General features: G+C 27.6%; 3 protein-coding genes across 3 annotated transcripts; 2 read left to right on the top strand and 1 right to left on the bottom strand.

The window, feature by feature from the left end:
- Positions 1 to 8,989: 8,989 nt before the first annotated feature.
- On the top strand, positions 8,990 to 9,718 carry GO595_003737 (PSP1 C-terminal conserved region family protein; the record flags this gene model as incomplete). The annotated part of the gene is made up of 1 exon (XM_067916791.1): positions 8,990 to 9,718. The coding sequence occupies one exon, from the start codon at positions 8,990 to 8,992 to the stop codon at positions 9,716 to 9,718; it is 729 nt and encodes a 242-aa protein (XP_067776024.1).
- Positions 9,719 to 10,176: 458 nt separating this feature from the next.
- GO595_003736 (uncharacterized protein) lies at positions 10,177 to 11,577 on the bottom strand (the record flags this gene model as incomplete). The annotated part of the gene is made up of 1 exon (XM_067916790.1): positions 10,177 to 11,577. The coding sequence occupies one exon, from the start codon at positions 11,575 to 11,577 to the stop codon at positions 10,177 to 10,179; it is 1,401 nt and encodes a 466-aa protein (XP_067776023.1).
- A 716-nt stretch (positions 11,578 to 12,293) lies between these two features.
- GO595_003735 (uncharacterized protein) lies at positions 12,294 to 12,974 on the top strand (the record flags this gene model as incomplete). Its single annotated transcript, XM_067916788.1, has 1 exon — positions 12,294 to 12,974. The coding sequence occupies one exon, from the start codon at positions 12,294 to 12,296 to the stop codon at positions 12,972 to 12,974; it is 681 nt and encodes a 226-aa protein (XP_067776022.1).
- Between the last annotated feature and the right edge of the window lie 1,671 nt (positions 12,975 to 14,645).

The raw sequence follows: 14,645 nt of genomic DNA, 5'->3' as shown, positions 1-14,645 counted from the left end.
TATATTAAAAGTTATTTGATAATTAAATCTTAATATTCCATATCTTTCATATTTTAATGATTTAAAAATTATTGTTTTCGTCCCTTCAAAAACACGTGATATTATTCCTCTTTGATTTGTTTTTAATGGCTTAGGAAGCTCAAATACTACTTCTGGAATATTAAACGTTGCATTAAAAGTAATATTAAATTTTTCATTAATAAAATTAATATTAAAATCTTTTGGATATAATAAATCATCATGATTTAACAATAGTATATTTGAAATTATTTTGTTTTTTAATATAACCGAAAAGTTAATTTTAAGATTTAGTAAAGAATCTTTTATATTAAAAATAATTTTATCATGAATATTTAATTCATCAGCAGAATAAAGAATACTTTTATTTGGTATTAAAAACATTCTACCAATTGGTAAACAAGATTCATTATTACACGATTGAAAATCGATTGTTGCATTACATAAGTTTTCATATTGATGAATAATAGAAAAAAGAGTAATTCGAAGATCGCTTCTACCAACGTAATGAAAATTATCATTTTGATGATTTGATGAATCATCGTATACACTTTTTATTGGTAAAACATGATAAGATTTTCCTGATATACTATGCATTATTAATGACAATTTATAATTAATTAAGTTAATCAAATAAGGTTTGAATGAGATAAAAGAATTTTCTTTTTCTCCTTGAAATTCTTTAAATATTTCCACATGATAAGCTTTGTGAATACTTGTTTCCAAACAAAAACCAAAAATATCATATAAACATTCATATAAATTCATATCATTTAAATAGAATTTGTTTGATTTTATATTACTATTCCAAATTAAGCCAACAACATATACATTATAATGAAACATAATATCAACAGGTGGATCAACAAGAATCATTTTATTTGAGATTGGGACAATTCCTGTATTATCTTTAAATCTTATAGTTGGTAACATTAAAGAATCAATAACTTTTCCATAACGATTAGTTGCAAATAATTTCGGATAATATACATCATAATTAAAAAATGTTCTTGCTTGAGCATTATCAACAGATATTACATAAGAACCTGTTAAATTTTGTTGGATATTTGAGTTTATACCTTCAATTGATTTACTTGGTGAAAATAAACAAAATTTAGGCGATAAATAATCAATAAAGATTGGTATTTCAAACTTATATGGTTTAAATATTTGATAATTCCATACTTTAAAGATTTCTACTAATAAATAGCAAATAAAATTTTGTTTTGTTTGTCCATATAAATATGGACAAGGACATTTTTTATAGTCCGATTTAAAGTTTAAATTTATATCATATTTTCCACCTATTTCTAATTTAGCAATTTCAATATTTCCGAATTCAATATCAATAATAGCAGCGATTTTTATTGTTGGTGTCATATTAAATATGACGTTTGGATTTGAATTAAATGTTTCTTTAGGTTCTAAATGATCAAGATCGGATTGAAAATCAAAATCAAAAGGATCATTTTGTAATCCTTCGCTTGTTGAATATGAACCACTTTGTTTCAGTTTTGCACTTAAATTTCTATAAAAATCAAATCCACGCGGCATTTTAATTGTAATATTATTAATATCTACACTAATCGAAATATCAAATGAGAATACAAACGAAACGCCTAAAATATCAAAATTAAAATGATAAATTGGAATAGTTTCATCAAATAAATTTAATGAATATTTATCAATTTCAATTGATTCATTATTTAACTCAAAACCAATTCCTAAAACACTATCAAAATCAAACTGATAGTCAACTTTCATTTCGGATAAACCAGTAAAATAAGCAGAAGCAGAACCAGCAGCTTTTGCTTTTGCACCATAATTTTTTTTAAATAATTTATCGTTTTCTAAAATATTTTTATATTGAGGTTTATCATTCCAATTAATCATTTTATTTGTCCAACATTTTTCACTTGTAATATTTGTATTAAATGAACTACAATTTGAATTTGTTAATCCGCTTTTTGTCATTTCCATTTTAAGATTTGTAAAAACTGTTAATGGGTTTACATGAGTAATATTATAAAAGTCAATATCATCATACGTACTATGATATTGATAAACTTTAAAAAGTTTTTGAGACATGTAATCAACCAAAATAGTGTTTTCATGAAAAGAATTTTCTTTTTGATATATTGCGAGGAGGTTTTTGTCTTCATTTAGGATATAGTTTATAATACCATCAGAATTTATACCTTTAAGTTCATGTAAAAGAGTAAATGAAATTCCATCAAGTTCATAATCACCTGGAAGAAATTTTTGTGTTGATTTAATAAAATTACTTTTGTTTCCTTGTTTAACATGTTGTGCAAGTTCTTTGAGTTCTTGGGATATGCAATTTATATGAGAAAATAGAATAAAAAAAACATACATTAAAATGATATAAAATTCATAATGTTATTGAATTCTATGAAATAAAATTAAGAATTCAGAGAATAAAACAAAAATATTGATCCATATTATTATTTGATATAAATCAGTAGTTACTCTTCAAAATAATAACACATGTAAGAAAAAATAAACATTTTATAATCTTAAATCATGAAAGAAAAAATGAAACTTAATTATAAATAAAATCAATAAATAGAAGAATAAAATAATTTGTTTTTGATAAATATTTTTTATTATTGGTTTTATCAACATAAAATTTAATTAGATTCAGCATGAAATCTAGAACTTTTGACAATTTTTGACAAAGCTCTTTGCTCATATTATTTTAGTCAATTTCGAACTTAAATTTCTTTAAAAACAACATGATTTTGTCACTTTTTTAATTTTGTTTCCCAAAAAAATTCATGTTTCAAGCTTAAAGTTCTATTATTGTAATAGCTTTTGGCTCTCCAAAGAGCAGAGAATAATAATACGTTTTATAACTAATCTTAAAAAATTTATCGTTGGAAATACACATATATTTGTAAAATCAATAAAAAAATTTCCTAAATCAGTTAATCACTCATTTGCTAAGTTAATAAAAAGAAAGCTTTTGTAAATTGGTCGAAAATAAATTTTAATAAAAAAATCTAATATATAATGAATTCGATTTTGACATTATTTACACTTCTTTAATCGACATGTGACTTTTATTTTTGTACTACACAATGAACGAAACTAATGATTAAAAAATATGATTTGTTAATTATCATAAATTGGAATTTCGCCTCTTCTTGTTCGCCTTGGAGATTTGTCTTTCACGCCAGACTTTCTCATTCTAGCATTTGTCATATATATCCTAATTTGTCGAATTGATAAATTTGTTTTCCTTTGTAACATTTCAAGTTCGTTTTTTTCTGGGTACGGATGATCTAAATGATCATAAAAATACTCCTCGAGAAATTTTCGTTGCTCTTGTGTGAAATTTACTCGAGTTTTCTTTTTGGAATCATAATCAAACGTTTGATTTTCTTCAAAGCTTGGTACTGTAACTTGTGGGTAACCTACTCCAATGTCTTGTTCGTTTCTATTTATTTCAGGATTGTATATCTTCTCTCTCAAATTATGAATTTGTGGAAGTACTAACATATTTTTCGGGTTGACTTTGAGCTCGCAAATGGGTGGCCATGAAGCACATAGATGAAAACGTTCTTTTGGCTCATGATTCGTTTGAGAAAACCATCCCTGGAGAACCCCAAAATTATTAGAATTATACAATTCTTTGCACATTTTTCTATGTTTCTCTTCTATCTGTGTGCCATTTTGAGTTTTTTGTTCAGATGGGAGTTTTGATGTGTTTTTGTTGGGTTGCATTTGTCAGTTTTTACTTAAAAAGTGACTTTTAAGTAAAACTGATATTCAATATTGTGAGTGTAAAGAATTTTGATAACATAAATAAAGCAGTTGATTATGCTTGTGTTTTTGGGATGTACTTCATTTAAGCAACTTCGAAAAGTATTTATTAATGAAATAAAAATAATAAAAAAAATTATGTAACAATTTTTTTTCAAAAGATTGATCATATGTTTATCATCAAAGGATTAAGTAACAACTCAAATTTTTGCTTGCATACAGAGTAAAACATAAACATTTTGGAAATATATATATTCAAAATATCATTTAAATGATGTTTATGAAGCTATTTTTCAATGGTAATTAGATGATTCAACTTTTTGAGATCACATGTTTTTTCTTTTTCTATTTATTATGAAACAAAGAAAAACCTTAAATATATTAAGTGCAATTTAAAATATTGAGAATAATTTCCATGATTTATTTTGAAATGTTAAGTTATTTAAATAAATATTCAATAAAACCAAAAAAAATATCTTCAGCATTTATTCCTTTTTGCTTATGAAGGAACAATTCTGCATGTCCATTTTCAGATGCACTCATAAGTGCTGTATAAAATACCTTAAATAATTTCCAAATATTATTTTGATACACCAAATTATTAAAATAAAATTGAAATAAAACAAATAAATCTCTTTAGCATTAATTTCAATACCTTCTTGTTTAAGAAGTAATTTAACTATTTTTGTATGACCATTTCTAGATGCTTTTATAAGTGCTGTTTTAATTAATTTAAATAATTTCCAAAAAAATCGATTAAATTTTAAATTATAAAAATAAATTTTAAATAAAACAAATAAATATTTTTAGCATTAACATCAATTCCTTTTTGTTCAAGAAGTATTTTAATATTTTTAGTTATGTTGAAATCAGTTGCCCAAATAAGTGCTGTATCATATAATTTAAATAATTTCCAAATATTATTTTGAAATCTCAAATTATTAAAATAAATTTTAAATAAAACAAATAAATATCTTTAGCATTAACATCAATTCCTTCTTGTTCAAGAAGTAATTTGAGTATTTTTGGTTCCTTAAAAGTTGCCATTTTTATTAGAACTGTTTTAAATAATTTAAATAATTTTCAAGTATTGTTTTCAAATTTCAAATTATCAGAATAAATATTAAATAGAACAAATTAATATCTTTGGAATCAACATCAATTCCTTCCTGTTCAAGAAGTAATTTGACAACATTTTGGTTTCCATTCATTGATGCAATCATAAGTGCTGTTTCAAAAAATTTAAATATTTTCCAAAATATATTTTGAAATATCAATTTATTAAAATAAATATCAAACAAAAAAAATTAACATTTTTTATATTAATATCAATTCCTTTCTTTAAAATATATTTGATAAGTTCAATGTTATCTGATTCACAAGCTCTCAACAATATATCAATTGGAGGTTGATTTTCTTTCAAAAAATGCTTAACAAGAAATATGTTTTCATATACAGCAGCCGTATTTATGATATCATTATTAACTTCCATTCCTTCTCCAATTAAAAATGAAAAAACTTCATAATCATGATGCATTATACAAGACTCTCCAATTTTTTCTAGGTGAGTAATTTCTTCAATTTTGTTTTCATAAAGATAATGAAAGATATCATTTCGATGAAATTCAATTGCTGTATCATATACATTTTGAAAAGATGAATGATTTTGTTCACATAAATGAATGATTTCTTCATTTCCACCTGCAACTGCATATTTACCTGTGTTTTCTACATTTGCACCATTCATAAGTAAATATTTAAAACATTTAACTGATCCAAAAAATGCTGCATAATCAATTAATGAAACATTTTCTTTATTAACAAAATCACATCTTTCATAAAGTGATGGTTCAATTATTTGATTAAAATCGAAATTTGTTTGTGATGACATTTCTTGAAATTTTTCGATTTCATCTTTTCGAATTATTTTCGCAATTTCATTTGGATTATGTCCTTCTTTTATATATTTCTTATGTAGTTCCCAATCATTCTTTGAAAGTTCTTCATAATTATTTATAAATTCTTTTGAATATTTGTTGTGGTACGTTTTAAAAAATTCTTTATCTTTTTGTAAGCGATGAGCAAAGTAACTCATTTTTAATTTTTTAAGAATTTCAAGTCCAATTAAATTTTTTTCAATCATATTTTCAATAAAATAACATATAGAATTAAAAGATGGGCCAGAAATCAAACAATGTGTCAATACATCAATTATTTTGACATCAATTTTTTTTTCTTCTTCAAAAGTTTCAATTTTTCCTATCAAGCCCAAAAATTTTTCAATGTCGTTTGTGTGTACAATAAATGATGATATTATAATTTTACTAACAATTAAATTAAAAGAATAAGAATATTTATTGTCAAATATCTCATTTATTATCAATGCCTTTTGTGCAACATTTTCTTTATTTAAACTATTAATGGTCTGTTGAATTAATTGTAATTTTTCCAAAGAATTTTCTTTTTTGATCATTTCAAGATTTTTGGAGAACGTTAATATACTATTTTTGAAATGCTTTGTTCGGACATTTCCAAAATAAACTTTAATTATAAAATAAGCCCAACATCATCAAACAAACTTCACAAACTAGCATCAATGATTTCGAGTGATTTCTCAAAAAATGATAGTGATCTGACTAATGATATTTCTGAGGTGGTTCCTCCTTTCAACGAAATAATAGATCATCTACACACAGCTTTTGTAGAACATGATGAAAAATCAATCCATCACTGCTTAACACTCATTGACAATTCTAGAGTATATGAAGTTGAATTCCAGCTCATTTGTATTGCAATACAAAATTTGCTTTTGTTGGTACCAAACAATCCAATACAGCAATTTCAAGTTGACATTAGAAAAGAAGCTATTCGTTTAATTACTCGTCTAATTTCTCTTGATGTTATTATTATAAATGAATCAATATCAAATGGTTTATTGGATAGAATTTACGAAGCTATGCATGAGCTTGATACAGGGATACTTAAATATTGCATTTTATGCTTTAATAAGATCGTAACATTTTCTGAATCTTGTAAAAATGATTTCTTATCGTTTATTTACCAACAATGTGACTTTGTGCCCTTTAATATAAATATCTATAATAACAATCCCTCTTTATCCCGTGATATTTTGAAATTTTTAATCAATATAATTTCTGATAATAATAATCAACTATACATTATTTTACAATTTCTTTGTGATGTGCTAGGCAATACTGATGATGATGAAATAGTAGTTATTTGTTTGGTTGGCCTTTATAACTTCACTAGATTTTGTTCAAAAGACAATTGGTGTCACTTTTTCTTAACGTCTCCTATTTATGAAAACGTTATTCAATGGATAAATTCACCATATTATAAAATTGCAGAAGCATCTTTACTTTTAATCAATTCAGTTTATTGTAGCGGTGAAACTATACCACAAGTACAATCTAATCCATCACTTTTATTGCAATCATTAAAGTATGAGAATGAAAATCAAGAATACCAAACAAAGGTAAGAATATATGCATCTGCAGCTATTTCTGCAGTCATTGACAATAATAAACAAAACATAGTAGAAATTGTTAATGAAGGAATTTTGCAAATTTCATCAGACATATTTGAAGAAAGCAACTTTGAATTAAAATGCGAAATGACGAATTTTTTAATAATTATAGCAATTGATGGTTTACAAGAACATAAAATGCAAATGATTGAAATGAAATTTATTCAATTTCTTTTTGAGGTTTTGGACTATGGCGATGACAGATTAATAGGTTTGGTAATAAGAGCGATTACTGAACTATTTCGGGCTGCTAATTATTCGGGTGATAAAGAGATATGTTATAATATCGTTGAAGAAATTCCTGATCATGAAAAATTCTTTGCTTTACCTTCAAGCGAAAATGAAGAAATTGCTCAATTGGCACAACAGTTTTTTGAAGAGTTTTATTCCTAAATATAAAATTTGAAATTATTTGACAGCTTCCCCCATGTATAATTTTTTTTAAGTATGAAAATATATTTCAAATAAATTGTTGATGTTAAAAATGAATTTTTAAATATAAAATACAGTTTCATAAGAAGATAATAATATTTTAATGTTGCACATATTTCTTGAATTTTCAGAATATTCTGCATCGGAATTGATAGGTTTATATAGATGAGATAATTTAACGTCTTTAAACGTCCTCTAAACGTATTTGTATATAAAAAATCTAAATGCTATATTACCGAAGATAATAAATAAAATCGACTTTTTATTGAGAGATGAGTTAACCCTCGTAAAGTATTTACTGATTCCTAAATCATATTTATGTATTTTATATTTTAAAATTTGAATAATTTTTTTCATAAAAGATCGAAATGAATATATAAGCTATTGAGCATATGACATTAAAATACCTAACTCTTGAAATATGAGTAAATCAGATAATGAATCTGACTACAATTGAAAGTCCCTCTGATATGTTGTTTCATTCATATGACATTTTTCATTATCAAAATTAAATTATGCCTTAAATCTTATTCGATTTATTAATTTTAAAAGAAGAGTAACTACTTTTAAACAATTTCAAACGGAATATTCTTGAATCTTCATTTAAGTTGATACATATTAGTAAAACGTTCCAAAAATAGTTGTCGTTTATCGGTGCGGATTTTGGGCAGCCAACATAAAATTTTTATTTCTCAAAATATGCATTCAATATTGAACGTGTTGATAGTTTCCGATGATATTAAAAATAAAAATTCATCTTGTGATTCGAGTATGTGGTAAATAAAAATTATGTTGTACATATTATACTATCAAACAAACAATTGATTTATGAAGTATAAATAAATACGTAATATTTAAATTCAGGTCAATGATTATACAAAAAATTATGGCATACTATTCTGCATTATCCCTATTTATTCATCGAAGTATCAAGTTGTGGTCCGATTTTACATTTTTTACAGAGAATTACTAAAAATATAGAATCATATTAATCATAAAATTGATTTGATACAGAATATAATGAATGTGACAAAAGAAACATCAAACACAGAAATTAAAATTTATACTATTTTAGAGCTAGATGCAAGAATGAATCTTTTATTACTTTGAGCTTTTCTTTACTTCAGCACGTATATTCTATTCAAAAAAGAAACGCCATTCAATTATTTGAATGAAGTGCGGCTAATCAAATAAACTCAGGTTCGAATGAGCTCCTGGAACGAGCTAACAAATGATGATGAAGATATTCATGGTAACCCACCAATTTCTTCATTACTCCCTTCTTCATTGAGGGACATATGGGAAGATGAAACAGATCAATTTCAGAACCAAAGATTCCTTTTCCCAGATAATGATGATATATATCGTAAACAAGCATACTCACTTCCAAGGCCAATTCATTCTTTCCCATATGATAGTTTTCAAAATCTTAATCAAGCAGATGTTCAATTCCAAGGAGAGATAGAAACAGACGAAAAGTCTGCTAACTGTCAATACTATTATGTTAAGTTTCATCCTAACAGACGCGCTTGTTTTTATACAAACCAAAAACAACATTTCAAACCTGGTGATTACGTTTTAACAGAGGCAGATCGTGGTTTTGATATTGGGATGGTAGTTGATACTGTAAAGAAGCCATCGCCACGTGAACAACGATCGGCAAAGATGATAGTTCGAATAGCTCATCAACATGAAATTGACCAACTTCCACAGAAAGCTGAAAGGGAAGCAAAGGCTCTTGCTCTATGCCAAGCTAAAGCGGCAGAATTGGCCTTGCCAATGAAAATCACTGGAGCTGAATTCCAATTTGATGGAAAAAAGCTCACGTTTTATTATACAGCCCAAAGCTATATTGATTTTAGAATTCTTGTTCGCACACTTTTCAAAGTATTTGGAACTAGAATTTGGATGTGTTGCACATCAGAAATGCCATAATACTAAATAATATTAGAAATAAAGCAAGTACACTTTACCAACTTTTTTGTGTTTTTTATTTCCTTTGGTGGAAGTTTGAAATATCATTTACTTTGTGATTTGATTAAAAAATGAATATAGCACTTTTAATAAACATATCAAAAGCACCATTTTTTCAGATCAAACAAAGATTTCATCCGAAAAACATAAAAACTTACATCATTCATAGTCAAAAATATTAAAAATCAGATTTTTATTCCATAATGATTGTCAGAAGAAGCTTTTTGCATAAATACATTATCATGGAATCACCTATCATGTAATGGGGCGTCTCATTTTATCTACCGATATTTGAACGCGTTCAATTTTGAATGTGCACATTCAAATATTCAAAGTGTGTCAAATGTTTTTGAAAGAACATCAAACATAGTAAACGGTCGTTATCGAAAATTGATTTCAATTTATTTCATGATCGAATTTTAATCTGATGAAGATGAAGACGAAGACGAAGAAGAAGAAGTTTCTAATTCTTCACCGCCATCTCCTTCTTCCTCAAACCCTTCGTCATCTTCATCACCGTCATCTCCTTCTGACTCAGTTGATTCGCTCTTCTTTGGCTCCTCTCTATACTTTGGCATTGCAGGAGGAGGCGGTGGTGGTGGAGGAGGAGGAGGTGCAGCACCTTTATCATCATCACTGCTACTGCTGCTGCTGCTACTTTCTTCCTTCTTCTTATTCTTTTTCTCTTCTTTCGCCTTCTGCTTTGCCGCCTTTTCTTCTTCCTTCTTCTTCTCCGCTGCTTCCCTCTTCTTCTCCGCAGCCTCTCTCTTTCTTTCGGCCTCTTCTTCCTTCTTTCGTGCAGCTGCCTCTTTCTTTCGCTCTGCTTCTTCACGTTTTGCTCTTTCCTTCTCTTCTTTCTTACGCTTTGCGGCCGCTTTCTTGTCTTCCTTTTCGTTATGATCGGATATGTTAAATATTCCGTCATCGCTGAATTGATTTGAATGATTTGAAGATTCACTTTCTTCTTTATTGCAAAGAGTTGTAGCAATGATTATAAACATTATCAAAACGACAATTGTCGCTGGCGCAATGACAATTATGAGAATTATGTTGATATAATAGAAGCCTGAAAATGAAAACGTTGCAATTTTATCTCGTGAAATTCTTCCGTTATGTTTCTGTGCATCAATTGTTGTCATTCCATCTGTTTCATGTGAATCAGTTTCAACTTTGCAGATGTAATCTCTGAGTGCATCGCCAGACCATTTGCCAATGCATGAAACAGTGGAAATGGTATATGAACATGGGTCACCTGAAGTGAAATCGCTGTTACTTTCATCAATTACACACGAGCCAACAACTGGTGTCATGTTGTATTCAAAATAATAAACAAAGAAATCAGAATATCCGTAGAATTCGTATATTGATAAGTTAAGAGATTGAGCTAATGCTATGAGTCCTGTTTCATCATAGTTGTCAGCATAATTTCGGAATTCGTCTGAATCGGTATAATATGAATAAGATTGTGGAACAGGATAATCACCATATTTGGTATAATTAATACCAATTCCTTGTGCAATGATGACTCCTATTGTGACTAATAATGTAATTAAGAAAAAGACAAAATGAATAATTGAGCTTTGTGCGCAATGAAGTAAAACGATTGTGACTATTCCGATAACAACAACAGCGGCAGTTAAAACAATGCATGATAATATGACAGCGCTAACATTTGTATGAACGCCAAAACGCATCAATGAATATGTTTGATCTTCATAAAATAAAGCATGATATACCAATGTGCTTAACCCACCGATTATGACACCAAGAATACCTGCTCCAAAAAAGAAGCTGACTACGTTTGATTGCTTTAAATCCATTTGGAAAAAGCATTAACTTTTTCTCAGAAATTCAGAGCATTTCGGATTCGGTATATTCAAAAAGCTCTTTATATATTTGTTGTAAAGCAGTTTTGATAAATACAACAGACTGTGGAATTGACAACGCGTTTAGCATCGATTTTTCATAATTAAAAATATCACAAGAAGCTTTTATCAATGTTTTTAATGCAAAAAATGAAATTTGTAAAGAAACAAGATAAGGTTGTTTCATGAAATTACAACAACCAGAAAGTTCGAATTTATGTTTTGAACAGTAATTTTACCGTTGCGTCAAAAAGTGAAAGCCTTTTGAATATTGAGTAATACCATTGGTCAGTTTTTGATTATGTAAAAAGTGTCTTTTCCTTCAACCCATAATTTTTGTTACATAATTATTTTGTTATAAAAAAATATCCATCAATAAATCTATTTATTATATCCTCTATTAACTCTGCGTATTTATAAATAAATTCAATAACAAAAACATTAGAAAAACAAATCAAAAAATAAATCAAATTTTGAATGAAATTATTGTATCTTCGATGAATTTCTTCGAGAGCAGTTTTTTAGAGAATCTGAAAAGTATGATTTTATAGAGATTTAGGAAGTTTGAAGCAACATAGTTTCTTGTGTTTTGGGGTGCCCTAAGCACATTTGACAGTGATTTGAATACTTTGAATTCGATGTCACTTTCTCTGTAAAAAAGTGTCAAACTGATGAGTAACAACAACAGTCTCTCACAGCTTTTATCCAATGCTGGGGAAGTATTTAAAACAATAAATAAGCATGGTGATGCAGTTAAATCCCAGCTTGATGCTAAACAACCTTTTAATACGCAAGGTGTCAAAACAGAATTAGAAGCAGACCTTCATCAAATCCAAGACTATGTGATGAACTTTTCCAAGAGGTGTTTAACTCAGCTTATAGATTGGAATAATATGCTTGTTGGAATGGACGCAGAAATCAATGAAGTTGAAGGTCTTATTCAAAGCGTAAAATCCGATGCAGGTTCTCGTATTGTTTCACCAATCCTTTGTGAGGGAGGTCAAGCGACTCCAGATGATGATTATGAGTTCACTCAAACTGCTCCTTTCTTCAATTTCCCAGAATATAAATTTGATATCAACATGCTTGCTTTAGATAATGTTGGTCATCAAGTTGAAGAAGTTGAGAATCCAGAATTAAGTGAGTATAAAGCACCACTATTAACCAAGATTCCACCAGGTGAAGCACCACCTTTATTCTGGTCCACAACACAGGACTTCTTCACACCAGCAATGGATCTCCAAATGACAGTTGGTGACGAAGCATTCCAAACTTCGTTCTCCGACTTCTACAAATTTGATGCGGTTCCACAAATTGTTAGAGATCAAAGAGAGGCAATGGGTCGTCGCTAAAGAATAATTAAACACTACAACATGAATTTTTTTTTGTTTTTAACGACCGTTATGAACTTTTCTTACATTTCACATAACATTTCTTTCAAATACCAAAAAGATATTTTTATCAAAAAACAACGAATGCTTTCTTCAAAAAAATTATTTATTTATTTTTTAACACATCTAAATTTACTTTAGTTGTTTAAATGATTTAAAACAGTTAAAGTATTGACGAGGAAAAAAATTGATAGTAATTAATTATAAAAATGATAAAAACAAATAATATTAAATATCTAAAGAAGCTTTGGTATTTCTTCGTCGCTGATATTTCGTTGATTTTCTTCACTGTAACTACTTGTAGTATCTGTTTCATCATCATTTGCTTCGTTCACAAATTGAAAAGCAGGAATTGAAGGAAGGAGAGAAGTTGCAATTTTTTCTGATTCCCTTGGATTGAGGCGAAATACAGGATCATTTTTATCTTTGCAGCAAGAGAAGATAATTCCCATCTGTTTGGGCTTGTCAGATTTACACTTTTTGATTGCAAAACGATAAGAACAGAAACCGTCATTACAATTCAAATATTTGGTGTTTTGTCTTGCAATTCCTTCTTTTGCTTTCTTTAGCAATATATAACTAAACAATAAAAAAATAGATAAGAATCTCCAGAGAGAGTTGAATTACTTCTTAATTATAAGTCTTAAACTTTATAATTGTTTATTGAAATTTATGAGTTTCCAAAAAAAATAATAGAGATGTTTCTAAAACAAAAAACTGTTGTTATGACATTTTATTAGTCATCAAAGAATCAATTGAATGATGAAACAGAAGTTTTCCTTTGGTGTTCAATAAAAAGATAGAAGAAACTGTAAAATTTTGTGATTTCAATTGAAATCTTTCAAAATTTCAAAATGGAATTCAATGATTTTTTATCGTTTAAAACTCAAATTTTTTTACAAATGCTTTTTTTCTTACAAGATCAGAAAGAGTTCCCATAAGGAAAAGCTTTTCTACATGGCCACATGATGGTTCTGATCAAATTGAATATGAGATGCGAGAAGATGGTTCATATTATTTTAAATATGATGATACTCCAAGAGAATTTGGTTTGGAACAGTTCACTAAGTAATAAAGTTAATGTATCGATTGATCTTAGTAATCAACGGATGAGAATATTTGATAAATTATCAAATAGTTATTTGCCATGGAATAATACTGACCTGGGATCCTCAACAATTAGATCTGTTGAAATACATTCACAAACATCAGCAACAATAAATTTAGAAAATCAAAAAAACGAATTTCAAATTAAATTAAGATCTTAATGAAGATGAATTAAATATTTCATATGATGCAGATCCTAATTCAACTATTAAGCCGCCTACTTTTCCAATGAATTTTGCAACTACTAAAGGTGTTGATCGAATGATTATACCATTTGGTGAAGGGAAAAATTATTTAAGTGGCGATAAAATATGTTCAACATCAGGTTGTTAAGATAGTACTCAAAGTTATATGTTTTTCTTATCAATGCCGTGGTTTGGCATAACAAATGGAAAGAATTCATTAATGTATGTAATTGATACGCCTGACGATGGTAATGTAGCAATTGATAAAAGTTTAAATGGAGATCATCATTTCTTTATAACACATATGTTATCAAAAGGGAAATTTTTATATACACGGAAA

Source organism: Histomonas meleagridis, assembly GCF_020186115.1.
Source record: "Histomonas meleagridis strain 2922-C6/04-10x chromosome Unknown contig_23, whole genome shotgun sequence".
Classification (NCBI taxonomy): Eukaryota; Parabasalia; order Tritrichomonadida; family Dientamoebidae; genus Histomonas; species Histomonas meleagridis.
Note: the sequence above shows the minus strand (reverse complement) of the source record. Positions and strands in the feature narration are given on the sequence as shown.